The following is a 27535-nucleotide window of genomic DNA, read 5'->3' as shown; positions in this document are numbered from 1 at the left end:
TTTCCAGAACCTGCTGACATATATACAGTTATCTCCATCTCCATTATCTGGAGCAGTGATAGATTTATACTTCTGATGAGGCACAAGTACTTACAGATACATATTCAGGAATTGAAAGTTCATCTTCTGGAAGAGATTTGAGTTTGGTGTAGCACTCATCAGTCAATTCAAGGTCACGCAAGCTGCGGCGAATATCTCCGGACCGCTCTCTCAACTGATGGTTATTCTTTTCTAGCTGCTTCTGGCGCAGCAAGATGGTTTCCATTTCCTGTTTCATTAGTTCTTGATGTTTTCTAAGAAAACACATCAATTAATTATTTGTGATTTACCCAAATAAATTTATCCTAGAAACACGATGTTTCAGTTCCTTTGAATTCAGTGTTTCAGAGACTGTACAGTGAATCTATGTAAGAATTTTCAAATGTTAAATAAACAGGTGGGTAGTTCAGAAATGCCAAACTAGAGTTTAGGGCTACATGCATGAAAACTGACTCAGAAGCTGCCTTGTATCCAGACAGCAATTTCCCCCATCTTTTCCAGGTTTAAAGCAAACCATAGTTTGTTCAAACCAGTAAACTGTGGATTGTGCTCACTCTGCAAACTAAGATTGGAAATTAAGAGTTTCACCATTGCTTCCAAGCCTCATTTTCAGTTGAACAAAATTCTGATCTTCTTCAAACTGAGGAATGTGGAGGAGGAGAAGGTGGGAGCACACAGACCTGAAGAACTAGCCATTTATTTACAAAAATCAACCATGGTTTGGCATTATGTCTGTGCTCAAAGACCTGAAACACAAATGCATAGCGTAACACAAAATTTGCAAAAATATTTAACAGTCAATTATGACTTCTGCATTTAGAATACACTGATTCCGAATTCTTCCTTCTCATACCGAGCATCTTCTTGCTGTAACGCCAACTGGTTATCTAGTCGTAAAGATAGCAGCTGTTTCTCATGGAGAGCATCATTAAGTTTTTCTTCCAGTTCTTCAATCTAAAACAGATAACCAGGCAGCAGAAAATAAACGAGAATTTAATTGAGGCCCAGAATTATATAAAAATGAGGGTAGTATCTTTCCAACAATACATATTATGAAGAGTATTTATCTACCCCACCTTCACCCCCCAAAAAACCCACCCTCAGTTTTTTAGTACAGTACAGTGGTGCCTCGCAAGACGAAATTTTTTCGTCTTGCGGAGCACGGATTCCCTGGGTATTAACGGCTGTAAGAAAAAGTAAACAAACTCGCAAGACGTTTTCGTCTTGCGAAGCAAGCCCATAGGGAAAATCGTCTTGCGAAGCAACTCAAAAAACAAAAAACCCTTTAGTCTTGCGCGTTTTTCGTCTTACGAGGCATTCGTCTTGCGAGGTACCACTGTATGTCCCAAAACTCAGCCAATTTAAACCAAGAACATATTATTATATCTCCCAATAATTTGCAACCCTGAAACATGTAAGAATTAGATCATACTTTAGTCAGGTATTCCACCTTCAAGTTGTCTAACATCAAGTTCTTCTGGGAAAGTTCTATTTTCAGCAACTGCACATTATGAAGCAGCTCCTTCCTTTCAATCAGCTGTCTAGTAATTTTGACGGGACCTTCCCGATCTTCTGAGGAAGAAATGTCATCAGTGGGTACTGTAGTCTCCAAGCTTATATCTTCCAATTCCAAGGAGCTGGAAACATTAACTGTTTTGGATTCTCTGGAGCTTTTCCGTGACATTCTCCCGACAGTGCCCGAAGACTTTCTACTTGCAGTTCAAGTAACTTGGGGAAGAAAAAAGAAGAAGCGAATGGTGGTAAGTAGAAGGATTTTTACAGAAGAATTCATCCTATCCTGTACTACATCTGAAACATATCAAGTGCATAAATTCTATACAAGACCAAGAACCCCATGCTGGCACATATCAGCTATTATTCATAAACCTATCTCGTCAGAAATAAAACATTAAGCCAACAGTTCTCATGTTTTTAACAACACCAGTATGTTGCATGATGCACTACCATACAGCTATCCACGATGCCCAACTCAAATATTCACCGGTTTGCCAACAACAACAACAATCGAAAGACCATATGAACAGCGTTGCGGATACACAATGTAAAACAGGCCAGGGCATTCAAAAGAAGTTGACGCATTCAGAACACCCAGTAAGAATAACAGAATCATAGAGTTGGAAGGGATTCCCCCAAGGTCATCTAGCCCAACCCCCTGCAATGCAGGAATCGTTCCCACAGCTCAAGCCACCAACCTTCTGGTTAACATACAGGTGCTCTGATCCTGAACCGCCCTGACATCTTCAGTTGAAGGGAGATATACAAATTAATTAAATGCATAAAATAAATGCAGGTTCTCCTCTCATTTTTATTTTTACCCATGTTCCTCAGCAGTTGTCTTAGTAAGCAGCTGCTTGCAGCAGTTCTCAACCTGTGGGTCCCTGGATGTTGTTGGACTAAAGGTAAAGATAAAGTGACCCCTGACCATTAGGTCCAGTCGTGACCGACTCTGGGGTTGCGGCGCTCATCTCGCTTTATTGGCCAAGGGAGCCGGCATACAGCTTCCGGGTCATGTGGCCAGCATGACTAAGCCACTTCTGGTGAAACCAGAGGAGCGCACGGAAACACTGTTTACCTTCCCGCCAGAGCAGTACCTATTTATCTACTTGCACGGGCGTGCTTTCAAACTGCTAGGTTGGCAGGAGCTGGGACCAAGCAACAAGAGCTCACCCCGTCGCGGGGATTCGAACCGCCGACCTTTCGATCCGCAAGCCCTAGGTTCTGTGGTTTAACCCACAGCGCCACCCGCGTCCCATTGTTGTTGTTGGGCTACAACTCCCATAATCCCTAAACTCTGGCCTTGCTAGCTAGGGATGATGGGAGTTGTAGTCCAACAACATCTGGGGACCCACAGGTTGAGAAAGGAGACCTTCTTTCTGCCAGAGGGGTTTTGGCAAGTGGCTGGTTTCAAGGCCCTATGCCCCCCTCCCCCCCCCCAAGAAACTAGGAAATACTCCTAACGGTCCTGGCCTACCTTGCAGGGTTGTGGGTCCCCAAAGAGCTCTGACAACAGCCAGACAGCCTCCACATGCCCTTGACTCAGCTGCGCAACAAACAGTTACACCGCCATAAGGAGAAAGAGAAGGGGGCACCGGGGGAGAACTTCGCCCGCGCCGCTCCTCCACAACACCCCCACCCCGCCAGCCGACGGACCGCGCATGCGCTCCTCTGGCGGGGCCCTCGCGCCGCCGAGGGAGGCCGCCCTGCTGCCATGGTAACGGAAGCGACGCTCCTCGGCCCCAGACGCTCCTTTCTCCCGCCGTTTCGCGCGGCATGACGGGAGTGGCGGTTGTAACGTAGAGATAGAAAAGTGAAGAGAAGGGACCGTGTGGGAGGGGGTTAAAGCCGCCCTAGAAGGGGTGTCGCTTATATTTTCACGCTATGCGCCTGACGTCACAGAACCAACCCGTTCAAATTTTATATTATTTTATTTTTTAAAACCGGATTGGGGTAAGCGCAGCGTCGCCCCTTCCCGTGGCGGACACGCGCAGCAATTCTAACCCCGCCAACCCCGGAAAAAAAAACAACTAGGCCCGTCAGAGCGGCGACGACATAGAGAGAGGATTTGCCTAGAGCGGCTCCCTCGCTCGCTACGGTGGCCGACGGCGGCCGCTGCTGGGCGGAAGCGTGCTCGCGCGTCGCCGGGTGCGAGGGCTGCGCGGTGCATTGTGGGAGCAGTGCCGAGGCCGGCGGTTCCCTCACGGTTTCCTCGGCGGGACGAGATGCTGACCTCGCGCACGTTCCTCAAGCGCACGCGGGCCGGCGCCGTCCTGAAGGTGGTCCGCGAGCACTACCTGCGCGACGACATCTCGTGCGGGGCGGCCGCCTGCGCGCTCTGCGGCGGAGCGGAGGAGGCCGGCGGCGGCGACCAGCGGCCTCTGGAAGCTCAGCCGTGCGGGGCCGCCAGCAGCCTCTGCCCGGAGCCCCACTACCTGCTGCTCGACACCAACGTGCTGCTGCACCAGGTAATGGGCTTCTCAGGCGCGGGTCCCCAGCTGTTGCCGGACTACAACACCCAGAAAATAGCTTGTCTCCGGAGTTAAGCCAATAAAACTCGAAACATGAGGCGTTATGGGTGCAAAGAAATGGGTTACAGTCGGATCCTTCCTGCCCGGTGGCACAGTGGTATTGGTAAAAATTCAAACAAAGCATTTCAATTTTCACCAACCATATGCATCATTACCTCATTTCATGTTTGATACACATGTGCAATAAGCACTGGCAATTTTTGCTGATTAAGTTCTGATTCCCACCGTGTTCTGTTACATTGTTTTAGCATGCATGTTGGGAACCTGTGTTACTACTACTACTACCTTTATTGTCAATGTACAACCTGTGTAAGGGACGCGGGTGGCGTTGTGGGTTAAACCACAGAGCCTAGGACTTGCCGATCAGAAGGTCGGCCGTTCGAATCCCCGCGACGGAGTGAGCTCCCGTTGCTTGGTCCCAGCTCCTGTCAACCTAGCAGTTCGAAAGCATGTCAAAGTGCAAGTAGATAAACAGGTGCTGCTCTGGCGGGAAGGTAAACAGCATTTCCGTGGGCTGCTCTGGTTCGCCAGAAGTGGCTTAGTCATGCTGGCCACATGACCCGGAAGCTGTACTCTGGCTCCCTCGGCCAATAAAGCGAGATGAGCACCGCAACCCCAGAGTCGGCCACGACTGGACCTAATGGTCAGGGGTCCCTTTACCTTTACAACCTGTGTACAATTAAATTAACAAAATGGTGTAGCCATTTGCACCATGTAGCAACTTATGTTCTAGCTTTGAGCTGTATCTTTGTGATTAACATATTAGCTGTATTTCATCCCCAATGGCGGGGAGGCAACTTTCAAAATCATCAGTTTCATAAAGTAACAGGCTACCATAACTTCTCTATTAGAAGACCACTCAAGGATTTATAGGGGTACACATTATCACATTTATTGTGGCCCTTCTGCCACTGCCACACCATCATCCCTTGCTGCCTGGGGTCGGGTGATGGGAGTTGTAGTACACCAACGGCTGGGGGGGGGGGAATCTCATCAAGGGTGGGATGTGCTGTCTTGGCAGAGCTGGCCAAACGTGAGGCGGGATGAGGCAGCTGCCTCGGGTGGTGGAAGCTTAAGGGGAGGAGACATTGTGAGACCATACTTAGCCTCACCCCACGGGAAAGAGGTCAGCATTCAAAAATCACCAGCCTCATTCTGCATCCCGACTCTCGGCCCCCTTGCGACTGAGTGAAGGTGCCAGGATGGCTCCACCATGTGGAGGTGCATGCCTCCCTGGGGATCCTCGGATCTGGACTGTTTCCACACACTAGCAATGCATCCCAGAGAATTGTAGCTGTCATATTTTATCTGCATGATCGGAACAAATTTCAGGTACCGTAAAGTCATATTGAAAAAAACAGGACTTTCGAGCCAAAAAATGGCAACTGCACGTTCTGTTTTGTAATCTTGGTTTAAGGAGCCATTTGGCTCCTAGCTTGTATACCTAAGTTTCTAACACTGCTTCCGTGGGTTCTGCCATGCAGCCCAGGTAAAGGAGGGCGGGCAGCGGCTTCCCAGTTCACTTTAGCCAGTGAAACAGTACAGGCTACCCTTGCTGCCCTGGATGATTTCAACAGGTCTGCTCTTGACCAGAAGTTATTTGGATGCAACCGCATTCTTGCCTCTTGATACAAAAGGGCAAGGGCAAGACCTGGGCTGAGTGGCCCATTAGTGTGCCTTGAGTTTACAGTTGTGTCCTTTGTGTTTTAAAGAAGTTCTTCTTCCAAGTGGCTGCAATCATGAAATATCTGTTGGTTGTTGCTAAATATTATGGCAATTTACTCACATTGGTATGTTTTCTTTCCAGATTGATATACTAGAAGATCCTGTTATTAGAAATGTGATCATTCCTCAGACGGTCTTGCAGGAAGTAAGAAGGCGGAGCGCTCCAGTATACAAACGAATAAGAGATGTGTTAGCAAATTCTGAAAAACATTTCTATTCTTTCACTAATGAGCATCATAAGTAAGCACGAGAAGTAGTAAGCTACGCCATTCTTCACTGCTTTATTCATTACTAACAGATACATTCAATATATACAAATAGTCTGTTAGGTGCTGTTTAGTTTCAGGTTGTATTTTTTATGATATTGATTGTTTTTGTACTTGGAATTTTTAAAAATATTGAGGGATAACTCTCATAGCAAGCTCTATCAAGATGAGTACTCTTAGGATCCAGAGGATTTCCAGCAGAACTGGGAGGCAGCTGGCACTGCTGGGCTATGATGACTTAACTCTCTCATCCTTGGCTCAGCTGGAGAAATGCTGAAGTATCTCCCTCATCCTGGCTGAGCCAAGCTTGGCGGCTGTTAAAATGACATAAGCCCTGAAAAAGGGGTGCAATGGGAGTGGGGCCAGAGAGTGGATCAGCCACATTGTTAGTTAAGCTGGCAAAAAGGGTGCTGTAACTGAAACCCTATTTTAAAGGCTTGTTTTCCTTCCGCCAGTGTTAAGGTGGCTGAGCCAGCAGTAGCCCTGCTCCTAAAGAGAGTTTGGACCTGGTGTGACTGGATGCTTGCTTGCTTTATGCTAGCTTAACGTGTATAAGATTGTTCCCTAAATAGTATAGAAATGCTTTAAAATAAATAGCTAAATTGAGATGAAGTTGCTGAAAACAGCACAGTGCCTGATGGGATTGTGTGTGTTCTGTCTTTGCATTATTAACCCACCTCACCCCTAACTGTATATATAAATTTGATTAATAGTAATAATAATTAGTATATCTGCATACCACCTTGTTTGGAGGACTGTTTGACAGATTCCATTTCAACTGGAATTTTTGTTAGATATGTATATATACATATATATGTGCCTCTTGTGCAAAGGCTTCATACATATTGCAGGCTCAGATATATAGTTAGCCCTACAATACACTGAGGGCCTGTAGGCGCCAGAGGATTTTGTGTGGTTTATACTGTAAATGGATAATTTTTAAATGAATAACTGGCTTGTTGGTTTGCTTTTTGGTCTACAGAGAAACATACATAGAACAAGAACAAGGAGAAAATGCTAATGACCGTAATGACAGAGCCATCAGAATAGCAGTGAAATGGTATAATGAGCATCTGAAGGGATTGCAGGACGAAGATAGGATAAGAGTTATCTTGCTCACCAATGACAGAAAAAATAAAGAGAAAGCTGTGGAAGAGGGAATTACTGCTTATACATGTAAGTCCAGGCATTGATGAAAAGCCATACAGTTCTGCCATAAGAAAAGGAGCCTTGTGGTAACATGTGCTGGTTGCAAACCTAGAATGGACTTATTCTGGAGGAAAGATGTTAGAAAACAGATTTCTCCTGGACTGTGCTCCAGCACATGAGATCAGTGGGCTTGGGAGCACTTCATTACTCTTAGCCTGGCAGATTTTTTTCAGCCTGCCCACTGATAGTTCTGCTTCTGTGAGTTTCTCAGCAAGTGATTTCCTCTGCAAAATACACTCCTAGCTTGCCCTGCTAGCTTCTCATCTCAGAAAGGCAGAAGGAGACTTTTGCTACCACCTTGCTCAGTGTGTCCTCCCAACACTGGTTGAAGGGAGCTGGGGAGACCCGGTGGAGTTGTTGCTGGATAAAAATTATGGGGGGAAATATTCCTTGTTATTAATGGAATGTTTGATACAGTAGTGGAGCAGTAATTAATTTCCAAAAAGAAGGAATGTGCAGGATTTTTGGTAAAACAGTTGTGGTTGGGGCAGAACAGATTGTATTTAGTGGAAAGATTATTTGCATGCTTAGGAGCATTTATATAATGTTCCGTTCTGTTAGTAGAAATAATTCTTGCTATCAAGCCTAGACGTAATTTGTGGAGCCCACATGTCAGTCTCACCATCCAAACTGAAGATTTGCTGCTGTAGAAAACAATATTATGCACCAGTTTAATATTTAATAGTTTTGTAAATTAGTATTGCTTGTTTTATGATTATTGTTGCATAAATGTATTTTTATTTTATTGGCAGGTGAAGAGTACATAAAGAGCTTGATAGCCAATCCTGAACTTGTGGATCGACTTGCTTGCATAAATGATGAAGCGGTATGTTTCACTCTTCTGAGTAGATGTCTCTGGAACAAGAAAGATTTCTAGTATAACTTTAGTATTGTAGAAAATATACCATTGAGTCTTGTGGAATTGTTTTCTTTTCAAGTTTATTCGAGAAATGCTGAGTAGAATGTGGGACTCCCATCATTCTTTGCGCTGTTCAGCAGTGGTTTCCATTTTTCTTTGGTGTTCCTGTGATGTGGCAAGAAGCAGAAGAGAGGATTGGAAAGCTTGCAAACTAAGGCTAGATTGGCAAAGAACCACTTCCAAACTCATGGCAACAACAAAACTATAGTTGCACCATAAATATCACCACCAGGCTTGCCCATGAAGATCTAGCCCTAAAATCATCAGCTTAGGCGAATCGCTCATATTTGGTATTTCAGGGGGCTGAGAAGGGCAGCTTCATTCTATGGAAACAAGTTGAGTGTCAGGGATCTGGTGAAACATCTAGCTGGTTCAGATGTAGTGTTAGGTGCACGAGTTGTGACAAGCCTTTGGCTCACGTACTCTCCTGTCCTTTCACATGTAAGAGGAAGAGATTGAAAACTTCCACTTTCAGTTTTAAAATACAGTGGACGCTTGGGTTGTGAACGTGATCCGTGCAGGATGCACGTTTGCAACCCGCAGCGTTCGCAACCCGTGTCTGCGCATGTGCGGGTTGCAATTTGGCGCATCTGCGCATGCGTAGAGCGCAATTTAGGTATGACTGTAACCCAAATTCTCCTTTATGCCTAACATCAGGGAACTCTGCATGTTTAGCTCTGTAAAATCAAACCATTTTTTATTATTGCTTTATGGAGAAGTTCAGTGGTTTGAAAAATTGAAGAAGATGCTTCTTGTAACCTACTCTTGGTGCATGGAGTAACATTAAACCATGGTTTAGATTATGTCCAAAGCAGCCTACTGACTCTTAACTGTTTTTTGTATCTGCATCTGGCTCTTACAGAATGAAATAGAAAATGGAAGGATCATTTTCTCTGAGCATCTTCCACTCAGCAAACTGCAGCAGGGTATCAAGTCTGGCCTTTACCTTCAAGGAACCTTCAGAGCTAACAGAGATAATTACCTTGAAGCTACAGTTTGGGTTCACGGTGATGGGGATGAGAGAGAGGTTTGTTTGATACATATTGCTTGTGAAATCCTTTATTGGGAAAAGGTGCAATTGTTTTATATATGAATACTCTTTCGATTTTTTGCATAATTTAAATGAAGGTGGGTTGATAGGGTGAGGTAAGAGATCATTTTTAAACTCTTGTGAATTTACCTGTCAGCTGCAATTCGAGAACTGTCTACTAGACACTGATTCACACTAAAATCAGCGGGGCTTCAGAATAAGCTCATTCAGGCTCATGCTGAAATGCTACATCAAAACTGTTTAAGTTTTATAGTTAAGTGTTGCATCTGCATAGAGAAGAATGTTGTAAAAACAGATTTCCCCCTTCTGGTTTGCAAGGCAATCAGCGGGTTGTACCGACATTTTTCTATTGAAGCTCAACCATGGCTTCACTGTACATTTGGGATCTTAATCCTAAACGAGCTTTGTTCACTTAATTCGGGTTAATTGTTAAATTTGCACTGAGCCACTGAAGAAAGCTAGGAGATGTAACTCTTGACTAGTGGCCAGTAGCAATTAGCAGACATTGCCCTCTCACTTCAGGCCTTTTCTGGAACTCATCCAGTCCCTCTCTTGGGAGGCAATACTCCCAAGGCACATGGATAACCAAGTTTACAGCTGGGAATCCCTCTACTATTTTATGGGATAATACGTGATTTCATAAGGCGACTATTATAATTGAAACTGAATGTTTGCTTGATGCTTACAGGTATTAATACAAGGGCTTAGAAATTTAAATCGCGCAGTGCATGAAGACATCGTAGCTGTGGAGCTGTTATCAAAAGATGCCTGGGTTGCACCATCCTCTGTGGTCTTGCTTGATGAGGCGGGTCAGGATGAAGAGGATGATGTGGAAAAAGAAGAACAGAAGGAAAACAGTGTATGACATGAACATGCCAGGTTTCTCTATTCTTCCGCACTTGGCTCTTCTTATTATTGCAATGAAGTCTGACTGTTTTCATCAGTGTGTACATCTTAATTGATTTGGCAGTCAGTTATTTGGATGCATGTGTCCTGTGACTCCTTGCATGCATTGGGGGAAAAGGTGCAAACGTTACCATTCTCAGAATTCCATCTTGAATTTTCAAAAGCAGCATTCTAGCTAGAAAAATTAGGGCTGCCATATGTCTGGGAATCAAACTGTCAAAATGTCGTCCAGGCGGATTTTCTCCGAATTGGCAAATGTAGGGTTGCAATATTCCCAAAAGTGAAAATCAGCCAAAGTTGTTGACCTTCCCCCCGCCCCACACTTTTGGGAATATGACAACCCTAGAAGAATGGTCTTGAAAACCTGGGCAGTGCTTGATGAAATATTCAAATTTAGCTGGCGTTTCAGAAGATTTTTCTGAGGCCAAGGGGACAGTGGTCTAACTTTTGAAGTGCCCCCCTTCATGGTGCCCCCCCCCATAGCCACATCTTCATGGAGTGTCCAAAAATGACAAGCCAACATACAAAAACAAAAGAAGGTGTATGCGTGCACACACACACACACACACACACACAAGCATACAACTCCCTATTCCTTGACCAGAAGCTATTTCCTTCCTTGATTCAAACTCAGAGCAAGAAATAAAAGTGATGCATACAAGAACATGTCTGGAAACTGAGCGTACAGATTGAATGGGAGAATGCCCCTGCTCAGAAAAAAAGTCTTAAGAGTTCCCCTTCTCTGAGTTTCCTCTTCCCTTCCCCACAGTATAATTCATAGAACTTCCTAGGACTGGTAGGTGCTGAGTTAATGAGAAAAAAATGAGAGTACTTTTGGATATTTTATTTATTTCCGTAGTTTTTTAGTTGCAGAATACAGTTTTTCATGGTATAGATTTTGGTCTAGATTAGTGCAGAATGTTATTTTATTCTTCTTCTGCTAGTCTTGGAAAGGCAGAAGGAGCTCCATGAGCTGCAAAAGCTCATGGGAAATCTTAAACTTCTTTTGACACCTTAAATTTCCATCCACACACTTTCAAGGGATCTCTGTGGCTATAAATGCTAGAAACTTGCCTTTTGTTTTATTGTAATTTGTTTTCCTGATTGAAATGCAAGTTATCAGAATACTTAAGTGAACAAAACCAAATCCTGTGCTTGTACAGAATTACGCAAGCCAGCCTGGCTTGTAAATGAATCGTTACAGTATTCTATTCGGAATGCTTTAAGGGAAGTTTATGTCAAAGAGTAGTTCAAATGATGTCATAATATGGGGTGTGACCTGGAACATTCTTACCACTAAAGTATGGCAGGTTGGGGAACCTGGTTGTTTATATAATTGCAGTTTATATTTATGATATATGTTTTTAAACCTAGCTGAAGACCTCTGGGAACAAGAGTATGCTGCGCCCGACCGGCAGAGTTGTGGGCATCATAAAAAGAAACTGGAGGCCTTTTTGTGGCATGCTTTGTAAGTCCCAAATAAAAGAGGTAAGAGCAACGGTTGCAGAATGCTTTCTTCACTACCTGAATTCCCTAATTTCAATAAAAGCCATTCCCCCTGCTTCCTAACAGGCAAGGCGACATTTATTTACACCAGCTGATCGCAGAATCCCTCGAATCCGAATAGAAACAAGACAGGCTTCAACACTTGAAGGGCAAAGAATTATCGTTGCTATTGATGGCTGGCCTAGGACTTCGAGATATCCTAATGTAAGTCTGAAAGGAAACCAACTGCCTCTGAAGATTTAACCAATCAACCTGATAATCAAACTGTTACAAAGGAGGGCACAAGAGGTTAACTTGAACTACTTTTGTTGTATATACTGGTAGGCAAAGTGTGGCCTGAAAGGCATTTATCATAACTTATCATCCTGTTACGGGACACGGGTGGTGCTGTGGGTTAAACCACAGAGCCTAGCTGAAACAGTTAATTGAAGTGGAATACAAAAAGGGAGGCGTGAGGAAGTCAATGAAACAAGTGAATGAAAGCTAAGATTGAAAATATTGGAAGTGTTTTTAATTGTTTTTGTTTTGTTTTGTTAATTCAATGTTTTACGTAGTGTTTTTGTTTTTGTATTGTATTGTATTGATTTGTTTTAATTTTCTTTCTTTTTGTAATCTTTAAACTCTTAATAAATATTATTTTTTTTAAAAAAATAAACCACAGAGCCTAGGACTTGTCGATCAGAAGGTCGGCGGTTCAAATCCCTGCGGCGGGGTGAGCTCCCGTTGCTCGGTCCCTGCTCTTGCCAACCTAGCAGTTCGAAAGCACGTCAAAGTGCAAGTAGATAAATTGGTACTGCTCTGGTGGGAAGGTAAACGGCGTTTCCGTGCGCTGCTCTGGTTCACCAGAAGCAGCTTAGTCATGCTGTACGCCGGCTCCCTCGGCCAATAAAGCGAGATGAGCGCTGCAACCCCAGAGTTGGCCACGACTGGACCTAATGGTCAGGGGTCCCTTTACCCTTTACCTATCATCCCGTTTACAAAATTATTTAAGCCTTGTGACTGTGGTCACCAAGTCTGTGATGGAACCTGTTTTTGCTCATATCCTGATTCAGAAACACAGAAGCTGATATACTTAAATAAGTGCTTGATCCGATGTATGCCTACTTGGGAATAATTCTTACTGAATGTAGTGAGAATTTCACATCCCAAGTAAGTTCCACATAGGATTGCTACCTACAATAATATTTATTTTTAATTGTCTTTAATATTAATTTCATCATATTGTTTCATAATATTAATGAAGACGTGTATTGGTTTAGGGTCATTTTGTAAAGAATTTAGGAACAGCTGGAGATAAAGAGACTGAGACTGAAGTCCTGTTGCTTGAACATGATGTTCCCCACCAAGCTTTCTCCCAAGCGGTTCTTAGCTTCTTGCCCAAGATGCCCTGGAGCATTACTGACCAGGTACAGTAAGCACTGATAACGTTCAGAGGTACTAATTGGTTAACATCACCATAGGTTTGCAATGCAGTTTGTGCTGCAGCGGGAACAATGATTAATAATGGAAATAGAAAAGTGATTATTCAGATTCACTTCCATAATGAGGGATTTTAAACTCTTGGTTTTTTTTTAAAACCTCTGCCTTCCTGCAAACATTGATTCTACTCATTTCACTTTAATTGTCTCAAGCTGACAGAAATTAGCCGCTAAGTTTCTCCAAGGTGATTGAAACCTCATCAAAGTCAATTTCAGACTGTTTCCTTTATGAAATTAAAATGAATTGTATGTGCAGAGTATCCTTAACTATGGATATCAATTGTCCACAGCTTTCCCACAAATTTATTGCAAAGCAGTTGTCATTTCAGGAGGCAATTCTCCCTTTTAAAACAGTTTCTTTAAACTGTTAATCTTCCAAGTAGCATTGGATTGCATTGCACCTTTCTGATTCAATTTTGCATCGTTTTTATTAGAAATTGTATTTATTTGTATTCTTCATAGTAAGATGGCATACTTTCTACTCTCTCATGCATTGATTGGCCTTTCATCTTCAGTTTTTTTTTTTATAAGTATGCTCTTCTCTTTCTAGTCACATCCTGTATACCTGCTTGCTTAAGTTTTTGCTTCTGAAAAACTGAATGTGGCTTATGTATGCCAAAATAAGTTCATGGTCTTTTGTGCTGCAAGCTTCCATGCTGTTTTTGCTGCATCACAAAAGGGTTCATTCCAAGGTTACTCATCTTAATTACCAAGTTTTATAATTAAGCAGTTTCTTCAGTATGGTGAACTTTTTTTTCATAATTATTATAACAGTCTGCAGTAGTTATAAAATGTTTGTTGGAAAACAAAATTTCAGGATATGAAGTTGAGAGAGGACTTGAGACATTTGTGTGTATGCAGCGTGGATCCCCCTGGCTGTACTGATATTGACGATGCATTGCACTGTAGAAAGCTGGAAAATGGAAATCTTGAAGTAAGTCAAATGTCAGGTGAAGGCTGACATGCATTTTCGCCTGTATATCTAAGTCATCCTTTAGGTCTTGAACATACTGTTTTCTGCATGTGAGGGTGGGAGAATAAAAGAACCCAAAGCAAGAGGAAAAGGCTTATTGCTCTATAAGAAGCAGTTACACAGTTTTTTCCCATTATAAATCTATTTATTATGCTCAGGTTTGTGGATTGCATTCAGGTATGCTTTCATTCTGTTCTATGAACTATGAGCACTTCAGCTGCAGTACTACAGCCAGTGACACACATAGTGTATTTGAAGGCAGGCTTCTGTGAATACATGTAGGGCTGCTGCTGTGGCTTAATATATATTCACTGTGCTTGTGCCCAGTGTGTTTCAGTTCCTGGTTTTCTAGTTCCACACTTAAATTGTTCTATGCACAATTAAAGTATATTTACTTCTGAGTAGATAATGCATAGGCTTATACTGTTTGATTTATAAGGGCACGGGTGGCGCTGTGGTCTAAACCACTGAGCCTCTTGGGCTTGCCGATCGGAAGGTCGGCCGTTCGAATCCCCGTGACGGGGTGAGCTCCCGTTGCTCTGTCCCAGCTCCTGCCAAATTAGCAGTTTGAAAGCACACCAGTGCAAGTAGATAAATAAGTACCGCTGTGGCAGGAAGGTAAACGGTGTTTCCATGCACTCTGGCTTCCATCATGGTGTTCCATTGTGCCAAAGTGGTTTAGTCATGCTGGCCACATGACCCGGAAAGCTGTCCGTGAACAAACGCCGGCTCCCTCGGCCTGAAGCGAGATGAATGCCACACCCCATAGTCACCTTTGGCTGGACTTAACCATCCAGGGGTCCTTTACCTTTCCCTTTTTTACTGTATGATTTCATCTGGAGTATGTGCCGCTGCACTGTTACTGACAAGTTTAGCAACAAAACATCTCTCTAATGACTTCAAGAAACATGGAAAGTTAGAAGTAAAGGGTTATATGCAGCAGAGCTATTTACGTTTCTGATTGATGGCTTGAGGTAGTGAGAAGTTTCATAAAATACCTACTTTTGAAAATTCTGAATAATCTGTTTATTTACTAGGTTGGTGTACACATAGCAGATGTCAGCCATTTTATTCGTCCGGGAAATGCCCTGGACCAGGAATCTGCAAAAAGGGGCACAACTGTGTATCTGTGTGAAAAGGTATATTTTCCTGTTTGTATTTATTTACCTTTGGGTGGCATTTTAATTCCCTATATTGGTTTCTTCCAGACATGAAATGCATTATATTTCTGAAGCTAACCAATCATACTATTGAATAACAGTTTCCCAGTAAAGGAATTAACCAAAAATCAATAGTTGCTGGGATCCCAAGGGTAGAGAACTGACCAAAACACAACCTTGGTTGCGTCGAAATTGTGTGAAAAGCATTGTCTATTGTACTTTCATCACAATAAGACTTTGCTTTTGACTGGATTTTAACCTGACCTTGGGTGATCCTTTTTGCCTACAGAAGCTCATTTCAAAGTCTATTTTTTCAGGCTTTGATGTCATTCAGAAGTGCCATTCAGAGCACAGGGGAAGAGAGGGCTTTTTTGAGAGGAGCTTCCAATGGCTTCTTCATAACCTCTCGTTCTCTCTTGCCCTGCACTTTGAAAGGGGCTTTGAAGGCAGCATACCCAGGGCTTGGTTGAAAAATAGGAACTGTAATGTGAGAAAGGTAGCGTTTGATTATCAACATATCCTTGATCAAATTAACAACATGAGTACAGTGGTGCCCCGCAAGACGAATGCCTCGCAAGACGAAAAACTCGCTAGACGAAAGAGTTTTCCGTCTTATGAGGTGCTTCACAAGACAAATTTCCCTATGGGCTTGCTTCGCAAGACGAAAACGTCTTGTGAGTTCTTGCGAGTTTTTTCCCTTTCCCCCCCTTTTTCTAAGCCGCTAATAGCGCTAATCCGCTAATAGCCATGCTTTGCAAGACGAAAAACCGCAAGACAAAGAGACTCGCGGAACAGATTATTTTCGTCTTGCGAGGCACCACTGTAAAGTTCTATAGATGTACACTATGTCAATATATATATATATAGATCATAAATAACCATAGTCATTTTTTTGTGTGTTTTTGCAGAGGATTGATATGGTTCCAGAGCTGCTCAGTTCAAACTTGTGTTCGTTGAGATCCAATGTTGACAGGTAATTGTGTGGATACAGTTTTTAGATATTTAAGAATAACTTCTCTTCTGTAAACAGAAAACAGTTCTGTTTGCAGAACAGGTTTTTCCACGTCTCTGTTCTCACTGTGATGTCCTGCACTCTCCAAGGATCCATTTCACGAGGGTTGTGGGATCCTCCTAAACTGGATGGCATGGGGTGCCAGGGTTGGGGGGCTGCAGCAAGAAGCGGGGGGGGGGGGGGGAGTGTTTCATGGAAACTGCAGAGGAGGGAGCAGGCTTCCCTGAGCAGAAGTGTTGTCTTCTCAGGCAAGAGCACCCTAGGGTCAAGGACAGCTGCAAGTAACTTTTCCTGTTTCATCAGCAACTTCTTACTCCTTTCCTAGGCTTGCATTTTCCTGTATATGGGAAATGAATCACAATGCTGAAATCTTGAAAACTAGATTTACAAAAAGTGTAATTAATTCCAAGGTAAGGTTCACATTTATTTGGAATATTTAACAACGCATGCTGATTTGTGCCATTTTGAACTCCTGCTTTATATTGGGGCATTGAATATGTTTACATATAAGACACTAAAAATGGGTGAGTTCCAAGTTTATTTACCTGATATATATACTGTCCAGTCCAGATAATGTGAGTGGCTGAAATCACATTGGTTGTTTCTTCAGCAATAGATCTGGACAAAGTTAAATCATACTTAGAGTAGACTTAAATGGATTTAAGTTGACTGATTTCAGTGGGTCTACTTGAGTGTGACTTAACATTGGATGTTACTTACAATCTAAACTACATTTTGCTATGTTTGGCGCTCTGAAAAATATTCTTTATTTACTTATTTGTATATTGAAATGTGTATGTTACTTTTACATCCAGAATGGTGAACAAAAAAGCAGTGAAAATACAATCACGATTCAGTAAAGGAAATATAAATGAGCTTGATACATGCCACAAAAAGACAAGAGTAGCAGACAAGATGGATCAAAATCAACAGCAAAGCCTGTTGTCTATGCATTTAGAGTTAGTGCTGTAAAACCACTGAAGGTTGCCCAGTTCAAACTTTCATCAAAAATTGATTTTTGAATTCTGTCGCATTGAGATGGGGTTCTCTTAAGAATTGTAACTGCTGCCCTTATATTGATTGCGTCTCTTTTATTATATATTTCTGTCCAAAGGCTTCCCTTACATATGCTGAGGCACAAATGAAAATAGATTCTTCCAGCCTGAATGATGACATTACTTCTAGTCTGCGTGGACTAAATAAACTAGCCAAAATTCTTAAGAAGCGTCGGATAGATAACGGGTAAGTAGTTCTTACTGCGGGTCTTCTTCTGCACAGCTTTTCATTTATGTGGAGTCACTATGACCCAATACAGCCACTTAGCATTTGCTAGAGTGGATCTTCCAGTTGTCTGCCCTAAAGAAAACAGTAGCAGATAAGATAGCACAGTAGTTTTCATAGTTTTCATACTGTTCTGAAATTCCACAGAAACATGTGCTTCTCAATAACAAGATCAAGTTTATTTGAAAGACTGGTTAACCATGACCACCACTGCACCCTGCAACTTGCAGCAGTCCCAAATGTGGGTGCTTGGTGCATTTATAAAGCCAATTTCAGATGGGCCTCAGGGTTCCCATCTCCTACACCCCTGAGCTGTGCCATAGCCTGTTTGTTGGACCCATCCCAGTGCCAGGAACTCTTGCATGCTGAATAAAGATGACCAAGAAACAAAAGAAGTTTGGCGTGAGCGGAGGTGGGAAAGAATGCCTCCCTTCTATTATACTTGTTACCGGCTTAAGGAGACTAACAGAAGAGATTGTAAAGGAAAAAGAGAAATTATATGAATAAGATATGATGTGGAAACACCAAGATAAGACTGGATAGAATTATGAACTTTATTTGGACTGATTGGGACTGATTTGGACATTAACGCAGCAATAAGAAGATGATCTGAATCCCCCTTTGGATCTTGAAGTATTGGCTTTGTAATTTGGAATTTATGCGATGTGATTTAATTTGATGTGATTGGCCAGTTAATAAAAATTATTTTTTTAAAAAAAAGAATGCCTCCCTTCTCTGAGGGGAAAGGGACGGAGAAGGTGTTGAAGGAAATTAGAAAGTGAAGTTAAATTGATTAATGATAACAACAACAGCAACTACAACCACCACCACCACCACCACAACAACAACAATTCTGTGTGGTATCCAGTGCTGTCATTCCACTTGCCAGCTGGCCCCTACAGCCCTTCAAAATCTGCAGAGGGTTGGAGGACCCTCTGGATAAGATTTTTGAGGAGTGCAAGGAGAGGAGAGGAAGGGGACATCCCACTGACTAATACAGAGATGCTGAGAGACAAAACATCCAGAACAAATGGCTGAATTTAGCATGAAGAAAAGTAAGCTCTGGAACTCCTTGCCGCAAGGAGAATGTTGCAACGAATATAGCAATTTCCAAAGATGGATTAAATATCAGTAGAAAATTGTAATTATTGCCATCATTTTCTACCGGTACCTTCAGATACTTGTTTGTATGATGTATAGGCTCTGTAAAATATTTTACTATTCTCACATCTGTTACTTTCTAGGGCTTTAACTCTCTCCTCACCTGAAGTTCGTTTCCACATGGATAGTGAAACCCACGATCCTATTGATTTACAGACAAAGGAGCTCAAGTATGTTTTATCTCCTGTTTTCACTGCAGTCCAATTATTTGTTCACAAGTGCGCCATAATGGAAGTATGATGTGCACAGTGCAGCTCTCCACACCAGAGGCCACTTCAAAATATCAAAGCAGTCGACAGTATATGTTCCTTACCGTCAAGATAAATAACAGAATGTGGACTGCTTAAGAATATATTCTAGTACACTTCTGTTTAGAGCGTTCAGAAAAAAGGTTGTTCTGTGGAAAAGTTGGGACTGTTGGAAAATAGTGAACATGGACTTAATGATAATGTTATTATTTTTGTTAACTTACAGAGAACCATTAGTGTATGTGGCACTTTACAATATAACCAAGCAACACATCTAAATTTTATGAGCTATAGTCTGCAGCATCTAAATGTGCACGTCTAATTTTGGCTACATAAGCAACGTGCTGAACAGAGCTGGTAGCTGAGCCTGTCCACTAGAACAAACACACTCCAGAGTGCATCAGAACTGACATTAGGTCACAGGGACAGGGAACAGTGTCTAAAGGGCATTTGTGTATCATGTATAAAATATGCAAGAGTGAATTCTTTGTGCTTCTCCAGAACAAACATATCAAATTTTAGCTATCGCTTTCCATGACGGCATCTCTTCTTATAAGTGTAACATTTCCTGTTGATAGAGAAACCAACTCCATGGTTGAAGAGTTCATGTTGCTTGCTAACATCTCTGTGGCACAAAAGATCTACGATGAATTCTCAGAGCATGCCTTGCTAAGAAAGCATCCTGCTCCACCTCCATCAAATTATGACATCCTTGTGAAGGCTGCAAAGTCTAAGGCAAGTTATCAATGCTTGGAATTGAAGTGGATAAAGGATCAAGTTCCTAACTGGGATCAGAATACCGCACGTGGAGTTGTATTCAGCGTAGTGCTAAGGAAATTGTTCCATTGGCACACACCTTTCTATTTTCCCTTCCCTTCCCCACAAACTGTTCTAGTGGTTCTCCTGCTCCTCCAGAGCAGATCTGAGGAGGTCATGGAGAGAGGGGAGGTCTCACCATATATCCGGGCTTTTTTTGTGAGACTTTGCAAAAAACAACAACTTTTATGTCTGGACTTTCACTTTTTGAAATACGGCAATTTAAATGAGTTATTTAAAGGTGGCCCATGCTGATTCACACATGTATTAGGGCAACTTTGCAGACCCAAGACCCACCTCACATGCATTTGGGAACCCACTTAATTGTTTCACTGCATGGTAGTGCTGCTGTCTTGCAACCCTGTAAGGGGTTCTGACCCTCTTACTGAAGATCATTGTACTCTGGCTTTTCAAACCAGAAAGTGTTTGTGCACTTCAATCCCAGGGCCACTCCTAAATATCCAGCCCATGGGTCAGTTCAGTCTTGACCCACCAGAGTTACCCATTTGGCCCGTTAGACCAAATTTGTGGGCAAGCCACGCTAACCCACTCTACGCCTGAAGTCATTCAGATAAAGGCAGGGCTTGGCCAAAAGGGTGGGGCTTCACCAAAGCCCACTCGAGCAACTTCCAAAGCACTCAATAATTGTCTGGAGCCTTTGGAATAATGTGCAAAACAGGTAAGAAGGATTCCCGCCCCCTCTCCATATTGGCAGCAAATCTGCTGACATCATTTGTGACATCAGGTGATTGATAGATGGGCAGCCCCTCCCACCTGTCAAATTTGGCTTGGGAGACAGATCCTGATAAAGATCTGGCCCACAGAGTGGAAAACATTCCCTGTCTGTTCTAGAATTTGGAGGAAGTAAAAGGGGTTTGCTCCCTGTGTGCGCAAGACAGTGCTTTGTATACTTGTGTAGGCCTCAGAGTCCTTGTCCTTTTGACATCTAAATTAAGTTCATGAGCACTTGATTTGTGTACAACAAAAGGATATGGCTTGGCCATCTCTTATTTCCTTTACCTTGGCTTTGAACCCCTGTTGAGGGCAGCCATATTGATTCTTAAGTTTGTGAGTTGAACAGATGCTATTGCGGTTTATTTTTCATCTTGCATGTAGTCCTTTCCCTGAGGAGCTCAGGGTGTCATATGTCAGTTCCTTGGCCTGCATCAGCAAATGTGTTCAATAATGCATATTTAAACCATGCCAAAGTGTTGGGAAATATTGAAAGCGACTCCCCCCCCCCCTTCCTTTTTCTATAGGGTTTGGACATCAAAACTGACTCAGCAAAAGCCCTGGCTGATTCTCTTGACAGTGCGGAATCACCTTCTTTCCCTTACCTGAACACTCTGTTACGTATCTTGGCTACTCGCTGCATGATGCAAGCAGTTTACTTTTGCTCTGGAATGGACACCGATTTTCGTCACTATGGCTTAGCCTCTCCTATTTATACACATTTTACTTCACCTATCAGAAGGTAATCGCCATTAAATTTTGAAAGGGAAAAAATGTGTGTGTTGCAGCCTGTTAAAAATATAGTTCGACAATTGCTGCATTCTACCAAATCACCCTAGGATAAATTACTTTCAATGTTGCTTTTGTTATTTCAAATACTAAAGTTTTATTACAAATCGTGCAAATATGGCAAACTTGCCTACTGTCTTCTTGCTTTCTATGCGTACTTTGGGACTGTCTTGCAGAATTTTGAACTGTTTACGCTTTCTGATTTTGTGTAGGAACTAGTTGATAAAGCATAGACTAAATCTTGGCGAAGGAATCTTGATTGATGCAAAGTCCTTAAGAGCCTTTGAGCCCCCAGGGCTTATTGAATGCTGAGTATATCAGCTGAGGGGGAGCAGAAGGAAGGAAGAATGGAGAGGAAAGAGAGGGGATTGTCCTACTCAGTTCCTATACCCTTTAAATTTATATTGAGCACACATTTCTACAATATTGATAGCTGTAGGATGAAAGCATAGGGAAACGCCGTCCAAATGTCTGGACGACTGTTGCATGAAGCACCTGCAATACAAGCAGAAATATGACAAGATGTATTAGGATGAAAAGAGCTTCATTGGTTCCGTACTGCCTGTGTCATTTATACACACACACAAACACCCTATCAGACTTCAGGAAAAGACACATGTGACTATCTAATTCACATTCAACCTCCAGCCACGTATAGGACTAGATCATGCAGAAACAGCCCCACCCCATAGCTGTAACTGCTTTCAAGGGGGACCTGTGTAACACACGAAGGACAGCCACAGAATGTAGCTTATAAAAAGGCTAGACTTTCCTCAACAGTCTTTTAGGAGAACAGGCCAGAAACCTTTAAAGTCCTGCTTCATATATTGAAACGACATGGCATGTTTTATCGGAGAAATAGATGTAAGCAAGTTCTTTGAATTTGAAACTGCTTTGGATTTTTTTACCTTTGGATTTTTACCTTTCACGAAATACAAATCAAATCTTCCAGGTACTTTAAATGTGCACTGTCAGATTTTTGCCATGAGGTTAAGAAAATGCTCCTCCTTGCACTAAATGGAGAGTTTTTTGGGAGAAATGAATCTGGAAGTAAGATTTGAGTTGAGTGGACATGTTTCACGATCTGTTTCCAGGGGAAACATAGGAATAGGAAGAGAGAAAATACTCCCTCCTCTTTTCACACTTCAGTACAGTGGTACCTCGGGTTAAGTACTTAATTCGTTCCAGAGGTCCGTTCTTAACCTGAAACTGTTCTTAACCTGAAGCACCACTTTAGCTAATGGGGCCTCCTGCTGCTGCCGCACCGCCAGAGCCCAATTTCTTCTTATCCTGAAGCAAAGTTCTTAACCCGAGGTACTATTTCTGGGTTAGCGGAGTGTGTAACCTGAAGCGTATGTAACCCGAGGTACCACTGTATCTCCCCCCCCCTCAAATAAAGCAATATAGTACGCAGGTTTGGGATTGGCAGCTGGCCCCAAACCTCAGCATATTGCATAACAGAGGAAGATTTCAGTATAGCGAGAAAGGAAAAAGTCCTCTCCACCAGCCCTATCACAAGCCCTGAACATAACTACAGGGTTTCTTTTCCAGGCAAGCTTAAGCCCTGAAGAGAGACACTCCCGTGAGGAGCAACTGTCACTCTGCAAGGTTTTTATTTGCACACCTTTGCTCTTCCTTCATTGCTTATAGTTTCCAAGTGAACTGCTCTATAAGATGCGAGCTGCAAAACCTGAATGTTTAACAAGGATTTCTGTGCACCTGAAACAAACTGTGGTTGGCTCTCACTTGTCAGTGACTAATGTTTTCTTCTTTCATTGCAGGTATGCTGATATTATAGTACATCGGCTGCTGGCTGTGGCCATAGGGGCAGACGGCACTTATCCTGACCTCACGGATAAACATAAATTGGCAGATTTGTGCAAGAATCTAAATTACAGGCATAAAATGGCTCAGTATGCCCAGAGAGCTTCGGTTGCCTTCCACACTCAGGTGAATGTTTGTCTTTTTCTTCCACAAAGCATTTGGGAATAAAGGAGTGCTGGAACAATGGCTGCTTCACCTCGAGGTTGTAATTTTTAAATGGCTTTATATTGTTTGCAGTCTTGGGGGATTCTTGAGTCAAAAGATGAGGCAAAATGAACTCCACCCCCCAAAGAACTATATCCTCTTCTTCCCCTTGATCATACCTGCTTAGTTTCAGCAAAGTGCCGGCAATTGGGGGAAGGGTCGTTTGGAAGCTCTCTCATTGCGACAGTTTAGGCAGTGCATCATAATGAATAATATTGTGTTGTGAACAAACAGGAAACTTGGGAATTTGAAGCTGCTGTTGGTCTGATGGCTATACAGCGGTACCTCGGGTTAAGTACTTAATTCGTTCCGGAAGTCCATACTTAACCTGAAACTGTTCTTAACCTGAAGCACCACTTTAGCTAATGGGGCTTCCTGCTGCCACTGCGCCACCAGAGCACGATTTCTGTTCTCATCCAGAAGCAAAGTTCTTAACCTGAAGCACTATTTCTGGGTTAGCAGAGTCTGTAACCTGAAGCGTATGCAACCTGAAGTGTATGTAACCCGAGATACCACTGTATTTACATCTTGAATCTCTAGAACTTTGGAGAAGCATGCTTTTAAAGAATGATGCAGCCCAAGTCAAGAGCATTTGTCCTTTTAATTTTGGCAGAGGAGAGAATTAAGCATGTATTTAGCTGCCATAGATATCTGTGGAACTGAAATGTTCTTAAATTTGAATAGATTATATTTTCCATAGTGCCTGCAATATTCTATCTGTCCCCCCCTCCCTGAAAACTTAAGTGTTGTGTAAAAAGACGGTTCATTTCTATTTCGTATACCTATTCAAATGTCTGCTAAAACTGCCCAGAGTCTACCTTTCTGTGTAGGACTCTGCAGTCGTGTTGGTTATTTCAGAAGTGAGTGGAAGGACAGTGTGGTCAGTCATTTGCTAGAGAAAGAAGAGGTGCTAGGAAGTGCATACATTTGCATCCATATGCCCCCCCCCCCCCGCACATCTCAGCATATTCAATGCCGGGAAGAAAAACACCACTGGTTCATCTATTCAATATAAAATTCAAAGTATTTGTCTAAGTACTTTGGAAGGGAGTGGGATTAGTTAATTAATTCATCTGGGTGCTGCCTTTAACTGTAGAGGAAACATGTTCTTGCTTCTTTTCTTCTAGGGTTTCAGTGAAGATAACCATTTATTATCATTATTATTAAGTATCATTTATTTATTTATTATATTTATACAAATTAAGTAAACAAATATATTTTGCCTGGCACCTAAAATGCATTATTATATTTGCTATAGTTAAACATCAAAAATGGTTTCCATTTCTCCCTACCATAGTTGTTTTTCAAAAACAAAGGCGTGGTGAATGAAGAGGCGTATATCCTGTTTGTACGGAAAAATGCGATTGTCGTTCTGATTCCCAAATATGGCTTGGAAGGCACCGTCTTCTTTGAAGAAAAAGACAAGCCAAAACCAGCCCTTCTGTACAACGAGGAGGTAAGGCGTCTTAGTTTTTGTATGGGATCTTTTTAGTTGGGACATCACACAAAGCCCAGCTGCCACTTATGCAACTCCCAACCACTAAGAAGCATTTCAAACTTACTAAGTTTAATGTGTGTTTTTGTAAGTTTAGCATTAGATATGTTACAAGGGAAACTGGTTTCAGGGCTGTGTGCATGCTATTTGTGTGTGTTTCGTTTTATGCATGCTTTGTTAAGCTGATTGAAGGAATGTAGGTATATTACTCTGTTAAAAGTGCAAATTACTTATATGCAGCTGTTGCTTTCCTTAGGGGCTTGGTATAGTTTGCATATTTCCTGAAAGCCAAAGCTTTAAATACTTCAAAATGTTATGCTTTAAATACTTTAAATGTTATTACTATTTATTATCCTTCAGTGTGTCAATTCTGTATTGAACTAGGGGAAAAAATACGTTCTTTTCTTAGATTCCCTCTCTCACTGTGGAAGGCACGCCTTTCTATACGTTTGACAAGGTTATAGTGAACATCATGTTAGATGCTTCCAATATTCAGCACCAGAAAATCCGTATGGCCCTGGTGGAGCCCAAGGTAGGTTACTGGCGTAGTAGCTGAAAACAGTGTGGTGACACGGAGAAGTCAAAGCATTGCATATTGGTTTGAAGTAGATCCGAAAGCAAACTTTGAGACAGATTTGGAGGTTCCTTCTTGGATCAAAACACCTAGGAATATGTTATCTATTACTTTTCTTAATTGGGTTGGCATGGAGGAAGTATGGCACAAGCTGCCTTTTATTATTTTGACCTGGTGGGAAGGAACTAAGTTCCCACTGGAATTAAAAGGGGGCTTAGGAAAAACACAGGTGGTGGTTCAGTGTGATTTAAATCCAGCTGCTGCAGCTTCACTCACCAGCAAAGTGCTGGCTCATACATAAGTAGCAAGGATTTATATATTCAAATGGCCGCTTGAAGGTATAGGATGTATCTGCATAGAAAAAAACCACATTGGACTCCTATATAAAAAGACCTGTTGATAAGGGTCAGATGAGGTCACACAATTTTATCTCTGTGCAACAGCATTTTGCTTTCTCTAGTATAAGTGGAAATAGGTAAAATAAGTAAAGGACCCCTGGCAGTTAAGTGGATATAGTGTTGTTCATTACTTTTTCCCATAGGAAAAAGGTGTACTGGGGGGTGAAAACTTACTGCCAGTCTCTTGTGACTCCCATTAAGAATCAAGCCGGTTCCTATCTGTATCGTGGGTTCTGTTTACTGTTCACTAGAAGAAGGCGGTCCAACTTTTCATACCAAGTGGGCTGCAAGAGTACTTCAGCATTGAACCCATGGGATGCACACTGCCTTGTTGGGCAGGGAGGCGGGGGGCAAGCTTTGGGAATGAGGATGGAGGACTCTAGGATCCTGACAGAGCCCTCATGACTCCTTCCCAAAGCCCAGTGTGTCCTCCAGCTTTGGGAAGGTAGTACAAAAAGCCCTTGAGAGCCACATATTGGATCCCTCTGCTCTTCGTGTGACTTTGTTGGGGAGAAGTGGGAGAACTGTTGTCCATTTTTTCTATACTGAATTGTGAATTATCCTACAGCAACTCCCCCCCGGGGGAGGGCAGGGGGCTTCTCCAAAGAACATCTCTGTTTAGGATTTTAGAATATACATGTTGTGAAGCTGAGTGACAAGACTATTTTATTTTAAAAACTGATAGCATTAGGCTGGCATTCAGCTAAACAGGTCTGCAAACACGACTTTTCACTGTGCCATGTAACCTCTCCACTTTGATGCCCCCTAAATCTGCTCCGGAGGCTTGGGGAAACCCCAGAACACATTTCGTAGGTGTGCAAAACAAAGTTGTTCCATTGCACAGCTAAAAGTCCTACGCTAGTGGGGAATGGCTTTTGCTTTTCACATTGTTAACCTTTTCCTTTTCTGTCAGGTACAAGGCATTAGTATTCCAAGCCAGGCCCAGCAACTGAGCGGCAAGAATGAACCAGAGAAAAAGAAGACAAAATTGGGAAAATAGCTTCATTTAGCAAAAATTAGTTAATTTTACATCATATTGGATGTTTAAGACAAATTATATTTTATATACATTTACAAGCCACTTTTAAATAACTTTGTGTCATTTAAACTTTTATTTTTATATGTTCCTGTTCATGTATTGTATTTTAAAGCACCACTTAAAAAACGAAGCTAAGCTTCTGTACATCTTTAGGCGATTCTACAGAAGCAGCAGAGTAAAGAATATCTTTACAAGTTCCTGATTTAGAATTGTCTATATGTGCTGTGGTGTTTCAGACTTTTCAAAATAACATTTGCTAAAACTGTTCATGTACAAAAAAATAATAATGAAAAGAGGAAGTAATGAACCATCTTTTGAACCGCAAGTGCATATAGTATTTATTTTGGAAGAAACATTTGCTGAGGGATATCCTGCTGGAGGAAATGTACATCACTTGTCCACATATTAAATACTGCCTCTGAATTACATACCTTGGTATTTCCTGTAAGTTGGAAAAATGTAGAGGTCTCTTCAGAATTGATTTAAGCTTCTAGCAGTGATTAGGGGAGCTGCCCTATTACCACAGAGGGATGGTTCAGGAAGCAGTGCATATTCTTTCCATTTGCTAAGGAAGAACTCATAAAGAGGACTGGAGATGGTAAAACTTGTATCTGGCTTGCATAGCCTATAGCTAGGTGGCTCCCTTCATAAATGTAGCAGTCAAACAGAAATTCCTGCACATAG

At 42.2% G+C, this 27535-nt stretch overlaps 2 protein-coding genes across 2 annotated transcripts in view; one reads left to right on the top strand and one right to left on the bottom strand.

Moving 5' to 3' along the window:
* Nucleotides 1-3336, bottom strand: part of PIBF1 (progesterone immunomodulatory binding factor 1) — an 85168-nt gene extending 81832 nt beyond the window's left edge. The window contains exons 1-4 of the mRNA XM_083737804.1: nucleotides 3032-3336; nucleotides 1472-1767; nucleotides 893-993; nucleotides 95-293 (exon numbers count right to left, since the gene is read on the bottom strand). Coding sequence (XP_083593930.1) covers nucleotides 95-293; nucleotides 893-993; nucleotides 1472-1723 — 552 coding nt within the window. The 5' untranslated portion in view covers nucleotides 1724-1767; nucleotides 3032-3336. The remainder of the gene's footprint in view (nucleotides 1-94; nucleotides 294-892; nucleotides 994-1471; nucleotides 1768-3031) is intronic.
* Nucleotides 3337-3626: 290 nt separating this feature from the next.
* Nucleotides 3627-27170, top strand: DIS3 (DIS3 homolog, exosome endoribonuclease and 3'-5' exoribonuclease). The gene is made up of 21 exons (XM_083737799.1): nucleotides 3627-4022; nucleotides 5893-6050; nucleotides 7059-7252; nucleotides 8038-8111; nucleotides 9067-9231; nucleotides 9944-10114; nucleotides 11536-11649; nucleotides 11734-11871; nucleotides 12927-13073; nucleotides 13963-14079; nucleotides 15156-15257; nucleotides 16187-16251; nucleotides 16616-16700; nucleotides 17405-17532; nucleotides 18816-18902; nucleotides 19559-19715; nucleotides 21056-21270; nucleotides 23099-23267; nucleotides 24643-24801; nucleotides 25250-25372; nucleotides 26726-27170. The coding sequence occupies exons 1-21, from the start codon at nucleotides 3780-3782 to the stop codon at nucleotides 26810-26812; spliced, it is 2898 nt and encodes a 965-aa protein (XP_083593925.1). The 5' UTR covers nucleotides 3627-3779; the 3' UTR covers nucleotides 26813-27170.
* Nucleotides 27171-27535: the final 365 nt, after the last annotated feature.

This window comes from Podarcis gaigeae, assembly GCF_964106915.1.
Source record: "Podarcis gaigeae genome assembly, chromosome: 4".
NCBI lineage: Eukaryota > Metazoa > Chordata > Lepidosauria > Squamata > Lacertidae > Podarcis > Podarcis gaigeae.
Note: the sequence above shows the minus strand (reverse complement) of the source record. Positions and strands in the feature narration are given on the sequence as shown.

Coding starts and splice junctions, on each gene's coding strand:
- DIS3 (XM_083737799.1), top strand. CDS start 3,780: ATGCTGACCTCGCGCACGTTCCTCAAGCGCACGCGGGCCGGCGCCGTC. Junction 21,271..23,098: donor TTTACTTCACCTATCAGAAG/GTAATCGCCATT, acceptor CTTTCATTGCAG/GTATGCTGATATTATAGTAC. Junction 23,268..24,642: donor CGGTTGCCTTCCACACTCAG/GTGAATGTTTGT, acceptor TCCCTACCATAG/TTGTTTTTCAAAAACAAAGG.